We start from the raw sequence: 14,404 nt of genomic DNA, 5'->3' as shown, positions 1-14,404 counted from the left end.
GAGGTTACACAGCTGGAGAGAGGCAGTGCTGTTAATAGAGTTCCAACCCACTGGGCTCCAGACTGTGGCCCTCCCTCTGAGCCCCTCCATTTCATACCCTGAGGCTGCTGTACCAGTGAGAGTCTGTCCTTAGTGTCCCAAACTTTAGTACTTTTTCAAGTTCTTATTTGAAAAAACAAAACCTCATAACTTAAGAGTTTGGAGGACACAGAATGTATTGCTAAATAAAATAGGAGAATAAAACTACATCCCTTAAAGAGAACTGTAGAAGGAAGGGTTTCTCTGAACTGAAGTGTGACTGCCAGACCCTCAGCACGATTGCTTTCATTTCCAGCGTCCGCTGGGGTCATCTGAGAGTCCATCCCGAAGCCAAATGTCACCTTGTAAGCTGTGTGTTTGAGAAGTCACAGTCTTGTGGATGAAACCTCTTTCTCATAGAGTAAAATCACAAGTAACTTCAGTTTTTTCCTTAGAGGTATATGGGGCAGTAGAATGACATCACACTTCCACATGAAAAGCATATAGTCTGTTTTTGATGCATCTGGCACGAGACAGCCAGCTGTCTGCCCTGTGTGTCACTGGGTGAAGAGTTAAACCAGCCACTAGGGTGTCCTACAACATTAGGGGCTGTATTACACATGGTGGGTAATTTTCTTGCAAATCTGTTTTTCTTTTTTAACCAGTACCGTGTGTGTGTGTGTGTGTGTGTGTGTGTGTGTGTGTGTGTTCAGAATAGGACTCAAAGGGGAAAACTTGCTATTTCATGTTACGAAATAGATTCAGTACTGAAATTCTGTAGTGAAAGGCATTAATGATTTTATCCAAATTCAGTAAACAGTGATCAAATGAAAATCAATATTTTAATTCAACATTCTACTATGAAAGTTCAGATTGTTTTAGTTTAATAAGCTGATGCTAAAATTTATGCATAAAAATAAGCAGCTAAGAGGTGTTATGCTAAAGTACTGATGGTTTTTCTATGAAAGAGTGGTACTAGTACAAATAGATCACTAAGAAACAAGAGTCCAGATACAGACCTGGATCTGATATGTGATGAAGGCGACATTTCAAATCATGGGGGAAATATGAATTGCTTGCGAAATGGTATTAGGGTGACAGACTGAGGACAAGACGTTCAGCTCGATCCCTGTATTATTTCTTTCTTTTTTTTTTTTTTTGAGACAGTGTCTCTCTCACCTAGTCTCAAGTGCAGTGGCATGATCTCAGCTCACTGCAATCTCTGCCTCCCAGGCTCAAGCAATTCTCTTGTCTCAGCCTCTCAAGTAGCTGGGATTACAGGCGTCCACCACCATGCCCAGCTAATTTTTATATTTTTAGTAGAGACAGGGTTTCGCCATGTTAGCCAGGATGGTCTCAATCTCTTGACCTCATGATCTGCCCGCCTCAGCCTCCCCAAGTGCTGGGATTACAGGCGTGAGCCACCACGGCCAGCCAAGAAATATTTTTTAATAAAATATGAAAGTCCCTTTCTATGTAAGACAAAACCCCCCAGCGTGACAGTTGTCAGACTGTGGGAATGTGACTGCATTCTCCTTGAAAAGCAGTTTTACAAAAGCCATCAATTCTGAATACACGGTCTTCTTAAGCCCAGCATTTTTTCTTTTGGAAATTTCACATAGATCTTTTGGATTGCAGCTTTCATCAAAAGGACCACCAGAATGGCTGATTTTAGAAAGCAGAGGTTTATAGGCAGTAACAGTTTGCAGACTGGGAAGAGACCTTCTCTGGTGTGTGCCAAAGAAGGAAGGGGCACATTGGGCTTTATGCCTCACAGGGCCTGTATCACACTGGAGTCACATATATTTAGCAGTTTGGGGCAAAGCTATACATATTTATGAGGCGAGTCAACAGCATGTGCAGTGGGTAAACGTAGGTAACATACATCCTTGTTCACTTCCAGGTGAGATTTTGGCATTAAAATGAGGTGGAACTGGGCTGTTTATGTGAAAAGGTGAGCTGTAGGACAGTTTGTGCACAGCCTCAGTGAGCTGCTGAAACTGGCTTTAAAGCCTACAGTTGCTTGTCAGAAAAAAAAAGTTTGTAGGCCAGTCCTCTGCCCAGTTAAAGTGGTCCTGGTCTGCGTTGTAAATCAGAGTTAGAGGGGTCTGATAGCTCCTGTTCTGAGTGACTTTAGAGCCCTAGTAATTGAGGAAGTTGCTCTGTTTCCCTAACCTTAGGGTCCATCTTAGTTGATAAAGGAGTGTCTATTTTGGTCTCTCAGATCACACCGTATTATTTACAGTACCCAAAGACTGAAAACAAGATAAATGAACATCAGCATATACTGGGGAAGTTGTAGGAAATATATACAATGGAATTTTATGGGACAGTGTAAAAGAATATTGTGTCCATACGTGCTGATATACCTTGGAGAAGGTTTTATGCTGTTAAGAGAAAAAAAGTACTGAGCAAAAAGTAATAAAATCTAGGCCCACTTATGTGTTTAAAAACAAAAAGGATCTCTGTGCATGGGATGTTTGAGTAAATATATACAAGGAATTGTTAGTAGCATGAAACAAAAATTACAGTAGGCCATTGTTTCAGAGTTCCTGCACTAGGCCCAGAAGACCAGACCAAACCAGAACAGAGGCATCTGTGCTAAATCCCCCATCATCAAACTGAAACTTGAAGGAAGCAGATAGGTCCCAGAACAGACTGATTTTTTTTTTTTGAGAGCAGGAGATTCCAGTTTACCTGAGTTAGCATAATAAGGAGTCCCCTCTGCTTTCACCTTATAAAAAAGTAAAGTAAACTGATGTTAACCATCAACTCTTTGCTATTGTTCTCTTTCCGTATTCTCATCTTTAAAAACCCAGATTGTAGGAAGGAGGCTGCCCAGATTCATGAATCTCCAGCAAAAGCCAAGTCGATCTGTAACTAAATTTGTTGTAATTTTGTGTCTTTTGACAGTAGTAGTCACCTAGCATCTTAAGATGTTAGGTGTATTTGTTAAATTGCATATCCTTTTTACTCTGTTGGAATTGTTTTATTATACCTGTATTATTTTTCAAATTAAAAAACCTACTTAAAAATATCCAGAATCTACAAAGAACTTAAGTTTACAAGAAAAAACAACCCCATCAAAAAGCGGGTGAAGGATATGAACAAACACTTCTCAAAAGACATTCATGCAGCCAACAAACATGAAAAAAAGTTCATCATCACTGGTCATTAGAGAAATGCAAATCAAAACCACATTGATATACCATCTCACGCCAGTTAGAATGGGGATCATTCAAAAATCAGGAGACAGCAGATGCTGGAGAGGATGTAGAGAAATAGGGACACTTTTACACTGTTGGTGAGAGTGTAAATTAGTTCAATCATTGTGGAAGACAGTGTGGCAGTTCCTCAAAGATCTAGGAATAGAAATACTATTTGACCTAGCAATCCCATTACTCAGTGTATAATCAAAGGATTATAAATCATTCTATTATAAAGACACATGCACACATATGTTTATTGTGGCACTGTTCACAATAGCAAAGAGTTGGAACCAACCCAGATGTCCATCAGTGATAGACTGGATAAAGAAAATGTGGCACATGGAATACTATGTAGCCATAAAAAAAATACACTATGGAATACTATGTAGCCATAAAAAAAGAATGAGTTCGTGTCCTTTGCAGTGACATGGATAAAGCTAGAAACCATCATTCTCAGCAAACTGACACAAGAACAGAAAACCTAACACTCAGTCATAGTGGGTGTTGAACAATGAGAACACATGGACACAGGGAGGCGAGCATCATACATCAGGGCCTGTCAGAGGGTTGGGGGATAGGGGAGGGATAGCATTAGGAGAAATACCTAATGTAGATGACAGGGTGATGGATGCAGCAAACCACCATGGCACGTGTATACCTGTGTAACAAACCTGCATGTTCTGCACATGTACCCCAGAACTTAAAATATAATAAAAAAAGAAAAATTAGTTTTAATAAAACCCTGTGCATTAAGAAAAACATTGCTATAAAGCAGTTGAAGTGTATGAAATAGGTCTTCATTATCAGCATATATAATCTCAAACACCTAATGTTGAGTGGGGAAGAAAAACTTGCAAAGAGATACATACAGTATGCCATCCTTTAAGTCAGTTTCAAAAGTATAAAACAGTTGTTTGTGAATGTGGACATGTGCAGTTGAAGTATGAAAACACATGGGAATGGATACAGGTTTAGAAAAGTTGTAGTTCCTTCTGGAGAGGAAGAAAGAGAGGGCTCCAGCTGTGTCTAATAATTTCTTTGTTGCTGTTTTCAAAGTTCCTAAGAAAATATGGCAAAATGTGTTCACATCAGTAAAATTAGGTTGCTGCTGCTTTCTGTGCTTTTCTACATGTTTGAAATGAAAATATTATGTATTTAAAGTTGTTTTGAATATATTTCTATTAAATTTTTTAGCAGTCCTGTTCTATTCAGTTGTGTCAGTTCATTATTGAATTGAGTCACAGTTTCCAGAAGTCACAAAACTTCTCCTATTTTTTACCCTTCTCAATAGGTTGGCAGTGGCAGTGACCCCTGGTCAGCCTGGAGTGCCTCCAAATCTGGGAACTGGGAGAGCTCAGAAGGCTGGGGGGCCAAGCCAGATGGGGCTGGAGCCCAAAGAAACACAAACACTTCCGACAACTGGGACACTGCCTTTGGCCACCCACAGGCCTACCAAGGACCAGGTGAGGAGAGGGGTGCGAGGCCCGCCCTGCCCGCCTGTGGCTGAATGGGAGAGACGGGGAAGACCGAACTGTTTTGCGTTCCCACACTCAGCACAACACAGAACACGTTGTGACCACAGCATGGGAGGAGAGGATTGCCCCACACACCAGACAGCTCCTTAGCGGACACCAACTGGGTGTCCTGCAGTCGCAACACTGTCTATCTGGAGTCAGGTCCGTGGGTTCCCACGCCCCCCAGCTTGGGTCCAGTTAATTTGCTGGAGCAGCTCACAGAACTCAGGGAAACACTTTACTTACTACTGTTAATTTATTACAAAGCAAAATTTACAGGGTGCAAATAAAGAGCCAGATGAAGAGATGCATAGGGTGAGGCATGGGAAAGGGAAGCAGAGCTTTCACGACCCCGCCCCAGGTGCTCCTACATGTTCAGCTCCCCAGAATCTTTTTCCCTGTAGCTCAAGGATTTTTAGGGTGGCTTCATCACATAGGCGTGTTCGATTATTTATTTTTTATTTATTTTTTGAGATGGAGTTTCACTCTGGTTGTCCAGGCTGGAGTGCAGTGGTGTGATCTCAGCTCGCCACAACCTCCGCCTCTCTGGTTCAAGTGATTCTTTTGCCTCACCCTCCTGGGTAACTGGGATTATAGTTGCCCACCACCACACCTAGCTAGTTTATTGCATTTTTAGTAGAAGCGAGGTTTCACCATGTTGGCCAGGCTGATCTCGAACTCCTGATCTCAGGTGATCCACCCACCTCAGCTTCCCGAAGTGCTGGGATTACAGGCATGAGCCACCACACCCGTCTGGCATGATTGATTATTAACTCAACCTCTTGCCCCTCTTTTCTTCCCAGAGAATGGGAGATAGAGCTGGAGCTGGAAGTTCCAAGGTTCTGTTCCTGGCTTGGTTCTTCTGGTCACCAGCCCCCATCCCACCAAGAGTCACTTTGTTAGAACAAAAGATGATTCCCCTACCACTTGAGAAATTCCAAGGGTTAGGATGTCTGTGTCAAGAGCCAGGGTCAGAGACCAAATATCAGAACAAAAGATGTACCTAGCACATCTGGCATTAGGAAGTTACAAGGGTTTTAGGAGCTCTGTGCCAGGAACTGGGGACACAGACCAGTTATCTATTTCTTACCTCACAGTACCACTCTGGGACATTGAGTCAAAAACAGATTTTATTCAAAAGAACTGCTTGCAGTTGCCCTTATTCAGTAATAGAAAACCTGGATCCAAATGTAGATGGTCATTAACCGTAAATGTATTTCAGTCTCACTTATCTGTGCGAGTCACAGATTCAAACGCTTGCTTAGTAAAGTAAAAGCAAAGGGGGTGGTGGAGGCTGCACAAGGCCGAGGGCCCCTGCTGTCGCCTGAGGATCTCTGCATTTGTAGGGAAGCTGAGCCCATGTTCTGATCTCCACATCTTCAGAGAGATGACAAGTCTTGGCTATTTGTCACCTTCTCATTTTAACATCTCAGCAGCTAACACATTTGTTTTAAAATCTTGAGCCAGAGACATGTGTATGTGGATGGGAGGTAGCTCATCCTGCTGGTATATCCTCTGCATTCACTGTTTGATCTTTAACTCCTGTTTGACTAGGCTCTGAATAGAAATACTGAGGCTGAAGAGAAGTGTATGGAATGGGAAACAATTCGGGAGTTAGGGGTATTTATGTCTGTTCTGAAATTAAATAAGAAGATAGTCTCGTATGATTTTTGTACAATCCCTGAATCCTGCCTCCTCTGTAAGCATATTGGGCCAAAAATTAAATGTCTGTTCTAAACAGCAAGGACTTCGCACGTAAACCCAGAGATGGGCCCAGGTCCTGGCTCAAGGCTGTTATCGTAGACAGGAGCTGCCTGTCAGCAGGACCAGGGCTGTGGGCTGGGTGGAAGCACTGAGAGACTCCTGGCGTCCGGCTTTGGTCAGCTGGCCCAGATCCTTCTCATAGTTTGTTCTTTTCCTATTTGGCATTTGTCTCTCAGCTTTTCCATAGTGGCACTCTTAGGGTCTGACACTAAAGGACACTCAGGCCATTAGAGTGGGGGAGGAACGAGGAGGAGGAGAGCTGACAGCACCTTATCTGACACAGGGATTACTGTCAGAATAGTAGCTACTGATGCTGCTTAATTACTTCTCTCTGGTCTTTTTCTCGTTCCCTTTTCTCCCACACCCCAACCAGGTCTTTTGAATATCCTCCTCGTTGCCCTTCTCTCCCCTTTATTCCTTGTGTTAAACATTTGCCTTTCACAGATCTGTCGTCCCTTTTGTCCTCCCCAAGCCTCTTGAATTAAAGGGCATTCTGCTTATTTGTAAATTTGTAAGACTAGATTTGTCAGTGTATAGGCCTCTAGAAGTCTTTTCTCCTGTGTATCACTTAACATTCTTATAGTCTGCATTTATCTGAAGTTACCTGGACTGACAGCCTTTTAAAAAAATGATCTATACTTGAGGTAACCAGTAATGTTTTAATATACATGTATATAGTGAAATTACTGCAGTCAACACTTAACATATCCCTCACCTCACATGGTTACCTAAGTGCCTGTGTTTGTGTGCGTGTGTGTGTGTGTGTGTGTGTGAGAGAGAGAGAGAGAAGAGCACCTAAAATCTACTCCATCAGCAAGTTTCCCACATATAATGCAGTATCATTAACTGTAGTCCTCATACTGTACGTCAGCTCTCTAGACTTACCCTACACAACTGCAGCTTTGTACCTTTGACCTACATCTTCCTAGTTTCCCCGCACCCCGCCCCTGGTAACCATCCTTCTGCTCTCTGCTTCTGTAAGTTTTTAAGATTTTTTTAAAGACCTGTTAAAAGTTTCACATGTAAGTAAGATTATGTGATATTTTTCTCTCTGTGTCTGGCTTATTTCACTTAGCCTGGTGTCCTTCAGGTTCATCCATGGTGTCACAAATGTCAGGGTGTCCTTTTAAGGCTGAATAATATTCCATTTTATGTGTATACTGTGCTCTTTTTATTCATTCATCCATAGATACTTAGGCTAATTCGATATCTTGGCAATTGCAAATAATGCTGCATTGGAAATGGGCCTGCAGATATCTCTACGAAGTACTGCTCTCATTTCTTTTGCATATATATCTAGGAGAGGAGTTGCTGGGTCATACGGTAGTTCTATTTTCTATTGTTTTAGCCTCCATACTGTTTTCCATAACAGCTATGCCGATTTACATTTCCATCAAAAGTATACAAGGGTTCATTTTTCTTCCCACCTTTACCAACACTCATGATCTCTTGACTTTTTAAATAATAGCCATCCAGCCGAGCACGGTGGCTCATACCTGTAACCTTAGCACTTTGGGAGGCAGAGGCAGGTGGATCACCTGAGCTCAGGAGTTCAAGACCAGCCGGTGCAACATCTTGAAACCCTGTCTCTACTAAAAATCCAAAAAGTGGCTGGGCATAGTGATGGATACCTGTAATCCCAGCTACTCTGGAAGCTGAGGCACAAGATCACTTGAACCTGGGAGGCAGAAGTTGCAGTGAGCCAAGATTGTGCCACTGGGTGACAGAGCGAGACTCCATCTCAAATAAATAAATAAATAGCCGTCGTAAGAGGTGGGACACGATATTTCATTGTGGTTTTGATTTCCATTTCCCTAGTGATTAGTGATGTTGAGGGCCTTTTCATAGACCTCTTGGCCATTTTTTTTTTTTTTTTTTGGTCTTTGGAAAAATGTCAGTTTGGGTCCTTTGTCCATTTTTTAACTGAGTTTTTTTTTTTTTTTTTTTGTTTTTTTGTTTTTTTTTTTAGCTATTGAGTTTTGCAAGTTCCTTGTGTGTTTTGAATAGTAACGTGTCATCACATGCATGCATGGTTCACAAACATGTTCTCCCAGCCCATAGGCTGCCGTTTCATTTCGATTGTCCCCTTTGCTGCTCAGAAGCTTTTTCGTTTCATGTAGTCCCGCTTGTTTTTGACTTTGTTTCTTGCGCTTTTAGTGTGATACTCAAAAAACAGTTGCCAAGGCCAGTGTCAAGGAGCTTTTCCCCTGTTTCCTTCTAGGAGTTTTATAGTTTCAGGTCTTCCGTTTAGGTCTGGAACCTGTTTGAAGTTTATTTTTGTGTGTGGTATAAGACAAAGGTCCAGTTTTATTCCTTTGCATATGGATATCTGGTTTTCCCAGAACCACTTATTAAAGAGACTGTCCTTTCTCCATTGTGTCCTCTTGGTGCCTTTGTCAAAAATTAATCTGATAACCCTCTTTAAGTTGCTTCTGGTTTGTCTTTTGCACTAAAAGAATCTGTAATTCAAGCCTTAAAATTGACTAAAAGCCTTTACTCTTAACATCCATGTTATGCTCCTGTACTATGCCCTTTTCTCCATCAAAAAAAAATTGATTTGCCCAGTAGGTAGTTATTATCAGAAAAGTAATTTTATTTTTATTTTGGTCTTTTTTTAACTGACAGTCTTCCATTTTCACCTTTAGCAACTGGTGATGATGATGACTGGGATGAAGACTGGGATGGGCCCAAGTCCTCTTCCTACTTTAAGGATTCAGAATCAGCTGACGCAGGTGGCGTTCAACGAGGAAACAGTCGTGCTAGTGCCTCGTCCATGAAAATTCCCCTTAACAAGTAAGTTTAAAGGGGAGCCAGGGAACCAGGGGTTAATACAAAGTATGTACCATACAAAGAGACAGCTGGCTTTTTCCCTTTCTAGTAATCTCATAAGTTTTGGATATGATTTGGTTATTTTTATTTGGATTTTTAACTTAGAAGCTTACTTGAAAAGATTTTTGTTTTACAAGAGAAATATTTATTTTATTTAATGATTTCCCAAATTGTTTTCATTACTTACACCTTGATCAATTTATGACATATTAAGGTTTCATTGATAATGTCATAGGAAAGCTAAAAAATAATAACTCTTTTAAATGTTTTACTATTTTATTAATCACTTGCTATGTGCCAGCCAGACATTGTGCAAAATGGTTTGTATGCGTTCGCATATAACCCTCATATCCCTTTGTGGTACATAAAACCCATTTTACTGCGGACAAACTGATGCCCAAAGAGATGCACCCAAGTGTTCCAGTCAGGAAGCCAGGCCCTCAGGCACCAAAGCACGTGCTCTTAGCTCCTGTGCCTAAAAGTGTGGTCAGGAGCTTTGTTTCAGCTTAGGTTTCTCTTAGATTTAAAACAAAAAGTGGTGGCGTTTTGTGTTTTGTTTTGTTTTGAGACAGGTGTCTCACTTTGTCACCCAGGCTGAAGTGCTGTGGTGTGATCTCAGCTCACTAAACCTCCACCTCCCAGGTTCAAGCGATTCGTGTGCCTCATCCGCGCCCGAGTAGCTAGGATTACAACCATGTGCTACCGTGCCCGGTTAATTTTTGTGTTTTTAGTAGAGACAAAGTTTCACCATGCTGGCCAGGCCACTCTCAAACTCCTGGCCTCAAGTGATTTGCCCGCCTCTGCCTCCCAAAGTGCTGGGATTACAGGCTTGAGCCACTACACCTAGCCAGAATAAAAAGTTTTTAACAGTACTTGTAGATACCCTACTTAACAGGAAAGCATGTGGACACCAGTGACTATGGACATAGCGCGGTAGGATTCTTTGGAGAGACCTAAATAAGGCTGTAGTTTATGCCAGTGTAGCTTGAAGGAGATGTATTAATAATTTATGACTTCCATCAGAATCTTCAAGTGCTGTTCTTTCAGTGTTATGTTTAGTTTATTTTTCAAAATTACAAATACTTTTTTCCAATATTCCAAGTTCATGACTCAAAGCAGATATCAAAGAATATTAATCTGTGTCTGGAAAAATTAAAAACATGATGATGTCTAAATGAACATCTATTTAAAAAGCATCAGGATGTAGGTCTAGATCTAGTGTAATCAGTTCTACAAGTTTTCCAAAGTAAATTGAAATAGCTTCAGGTGATTAAATGAGTTCTCTTTTGACTGCACACTTTTGCTGCCTCTTACCCAGTTTCTTCCATTATATATTTTCATGCTTAATTGTATGCATAATAAAATTAGTCATTCTCTGTTTTGTTAGTCAACTGTGTCTTGTTTCAGAGTCAAATTTGAAGTTTTCAATAATGGTCAGTAGTGATGTGCATCATTGTCAGCTGTTCTTTAAATGTAAATATAAAGGTTATTGAAAACTCATATAAATCAACCCCTTTTTGAAAACGAAGGAAGTAGAGAGAAAAATGAATGGCCACGTTTTCATGGCTGATGAGTGAGGTTCCAGCTCCTGCCTGGGAGTCTCTGACTCGGTTTTTGGTGCTCTCCTCTGCTCCACACTTGCTCTCTGATGACCTGTTGGAACCTCAGTTTCTTTGTCTGTAAAGCAAGGAGGTTGACTTTAAGAATTCCTTCTGCTCTAAAGTATCATTCCAAGTTGAAACCACATTAAAGCAGTCCTAACTTGAACCTGTGCCTCTGAGGCATCTGTCTCTATAGTGCTGTGAACAATTTAAAACCCTGTGTATTTGTGTTTAACTATACTAATGTATAAATGTATAAACGAGTCACTTAAACAAAATGTTTTTAAGTATTAGCACTTTTTCAGCAATTAATCCATTTTATATCACAGCTGTATTCTAGTCATGGAACATAAATCTTATACTAGAAAAGGAGATCTGAAATTTAAATATACTTGAGCATTATAAGAATTCATCTTAGGGGCCAGGCGCGGTGGCTCAAGCCTGTAATCCCAGCACTTTGGGAGGCCGAGGCGGGTGGATCACGAGGTCAAGAGATCGAGACCATCCTGGTCAACATGGTGAAACCCCGTCTCTACTAAAAATACAAAAAATTAGCTGGGCATGGTGGTGCGTGCCTGTGGTCCCAGCTGCTGGGGAGGCTGAGGCAGGAGAATTGTCTGAACCCAGGAGGCGGAGGTTGCGGTGAGCCGAGATCACGCCATTGCACTCCAGCCTGGGTAACAAGAGCGAAACTCCGTCTCAAAAAAAAAAAAAAATAAGAGAATTTCTCCTGGGCCAGGTGCAGTGGCTCATGCCTGTAATCCCAGCACTTTGGGAGGCCGAGGTAGGCAGATCATGAGATCAGGAGTTCGAGACCAGCCTGACCAACATGGTGAAACCTCAGTCTGTGCCCAAAAAAAATAAAAATTTAGCCAGGCGTGGTGGCGCCTGTAACCCCACCTACTTGGAAGGCTGAGGCAGGAGAATAGCTTGAACCCGGGAGGCAGAGGTTGCAGTGAGCCAAGATGGTACCACTGCACTCCAGCCTGGGTGACAAAGACTCCATCTCTAAATAAATAAGTAAGTACTTGTTCCAGGTCAGCTTGTTAATTCATTAAGCATTCAGTATGCTCTGCAAACTCCTCCGGGTCCTGAAAACACAAATGTTTCTTCTGAGTGACCGGCTGCTGTAATAAACAGGTATAAATGGATAGTGGCAGTCAAGTGTGATGAATGGAATCACAAAATATGCTCAAAATGCCAAGGAAGCATGAGGAAGACTGTACCTGAGGCTGCAGGGAGTACTTCCAAAGAGAGGATGACTTAATCACCAATGATTTAAATGTACTGAATACACGCTAGGCTCTTTACATCAATCTTTAATTCCGTTATCACCTTAGAAGGTAGGCCATTCTGGCCCCGTTCTTCCCACAAGGAGTTTGCAACTCCTGAGGCCACCTAAGTGTTGGAGTTGGAATTCAAACCGCATGCCATCCAGCTCCAGGACACCTCTGGTCTCTTGTATAAGCTGTGTTTTAAAGGAATGTCTAGAGAAAGGAGACTTGAGGGCAGTTAGTGGAGAATGCAGGAGAAGAAGACACGGCCCCTGAGAGCATCACACTGGCCTTTGGCTTGACACGTGAATGAAAGGAGAAGCAGTGCAGCTGGAACTTCTTAGAAATAAGATTCCTTTTCCCATTGTAGATATTTTACTTCCTTTTTTTCTATTTACTTAAAGAAAAATTCAAAAACCCAAATTAATCTTGTCTTTTTCAGTAGCACTTTGGATAGTGGTCCTCCGATTTTAGAAATGTCCTTTGGATACAGATTTCATTTCTGAAAATAGTCAAGTTTATTTAAGTTTTTGGGTCTTAAGTGACCTCCCTTACTCTCCCCACCTCACCCTCTAGCCAAATTTATTGATTATACTTTGAGTCTCTTTACCAAGGAGACTTGTTTTCTGCTGTCATGAACTGCTTCTGCAGTCAATTCCAAAAGAAGCACATACACCGATGATCAGGACAGCCTCTTTGGGATAATTGTGGCCTCTGGAGTGAGCTTGTTGAAAGGAAACTTTAATTTGGATGTAGAAATGCCAGCATGTGGCTGTTGCCCCCTGTGGCCAACTCAGATTGGTATGCTCACTGCTCATTGCCCCAGGGAACTAGGGGACGTATTTTCAGGTCTGCCCTTCACTCTCTGGGGTGACAGAATGTTTCAGATAACAGTCAAGCAAATAGAGCGCCTGTAAACATCACCACCTTCTAGAGTCAAACTGTTCTCTTTACCAGATCAAGCTTAATTAAATGCCTCATTGGCCATTGAACAATCTGATTACATTAGGTTTCTTTTACCACAGTTTCCTAGCACCTGAAAGACAGGACAAGGTCAAAACTGGTAAATTAAGTAAATGTGGACGGGAGTTGTAAAATTCTTGGAAGACTTAAGACTCACAAACATTTATATTCATGATTAGATTTCCTGGATTTGCAAAACCTGGCACGGAACAGTATTTGTTGGCCAAACAACTAGCAAAACCCAAAGAGAAAATTCCCATCATTGTAAGTTGTTCATTTTTGTTTGCTTTCTTTCTGATTAAGCTCTTTCGTAATACTGTGCCTTAAAGCTAAGGAGGTTATTCGTCTTTTGGAAAGTGTTTTAAATATATTTAATGCCCCAAGTAACTGATAAGTTCTGTTAGTTTTGTAGTATTGAAGATAATTAGCACAAATTAATTTCATTGTGTTGTTTATCTTTCAGACTTTTAGTATTGAACAAACATTCATAATACATACTGTTTTAATCATTTTTTTCTTAAGTGTCTTGAAGTGTATTTTACGTACTGTTTTTCTGCCAGCCCTATATGTTTAATGAACTCAAGTCAAGTATTTACATTTCTTCCCTCGTAAAGTACACGTATGTTATTAGAATAAGGTGCCCTTTCAGGGATATTGGTAATAGTGTTTTTTTCCAGTAAGCCAGCCGTCAAATTGAAGTAAGGAGCTTCCAGATAAAGCTGGGAGTTAAGGACTTCATTAAGAATATCTGTCTTAAAATTCTGTGGTTATTGTATAACGTGACACAAGCCCTTTGGTTTCATTCCACATTTTGATCAGTGATAGATTTTCTGTCTAGGTGATACGTAGTTGTAGGTTCCCAAGTGAAATTCTGGAAAAGAGAACTGTAGCTATCTTCTGATGCTGTTGACTTAACCCTGTAACAATCAGATTGGGAGCAGGGGGAAGCCTTAAGTGTTCTCACCCTGGACTCAGTCAAGGATAAGGAAACATCTGGTCTTACTCTGTAATCTTTGGAGACTTGATAAAATTGCTGGAATAGTGGTAGATTCTCTAATTATTTGTCCCTGCATCTTTGAACTCTTGGAACTCGTCAGACTCAAGAGCTGTATAACCAAGAGCCTTTGTTATGCTTTTTCCCTCAAAGCAAATTTAGGGTAACTAACTTCTGAGTACTTAAAAATTTTTTTCCAGTTTTCTCTGGACTTAAAAAAAATGAACATGTACCATTA

The 14,404-nt window shown here is 41.1% G+C and overlaps 1 protein-coding gene across 2 annotated transcripts in view; it reads left to right on the top strand.

Annotated features, from left to right (window-relative positions):
* The window catches only part of SNX9 (sorting nexin 9), a 110,686-nt gene that overhangs the window by 63,229 nt on the left and 33,053 nt on the right, over window positions 1-14,404 (top strand). For both annotated transcript variants that reach the window (XM_032253213.1, XM_032253212.1), the window contains 3 exons: window positions 4,519-4,690; window positions 9,151-9,298; window positions 13,352-13,436. In XM_032253213.1, coding sequence (XP_032109104.1) covers window positions 4,519-4,690; window positions 9,151-9,298; window positions 13,352-13,436 — 405 coding nt within the window. The remainder of the gene's footprint in view (window positions 1-4,518; window positions 4,691-9,150; window positions 9,299-13,351; window positions 13,437-14,404) is intronic.

The sequence above is a fragment of the Sapajus apella genome, unplaced genomic scaffold (assembly GCF_009761245.1).
Source record: "Sapajus apella isolate SASKATOON/1434 unplaced genomic scaffold, GSC_monkey_1.0 scaffold82, whole genome shotgun sequence".
Classification (NCBI taxonomy): Eukaryota; Metazoa; Chordata; class Mammalia; order Primates; family Cebidae; genus Sapajus; species Sapajus apella.
The sequence above is the reverse complement of the archived record's forward strand: the minus strand, read 5'-3'. Positions and strand labels throughout refer to the sequence as shown.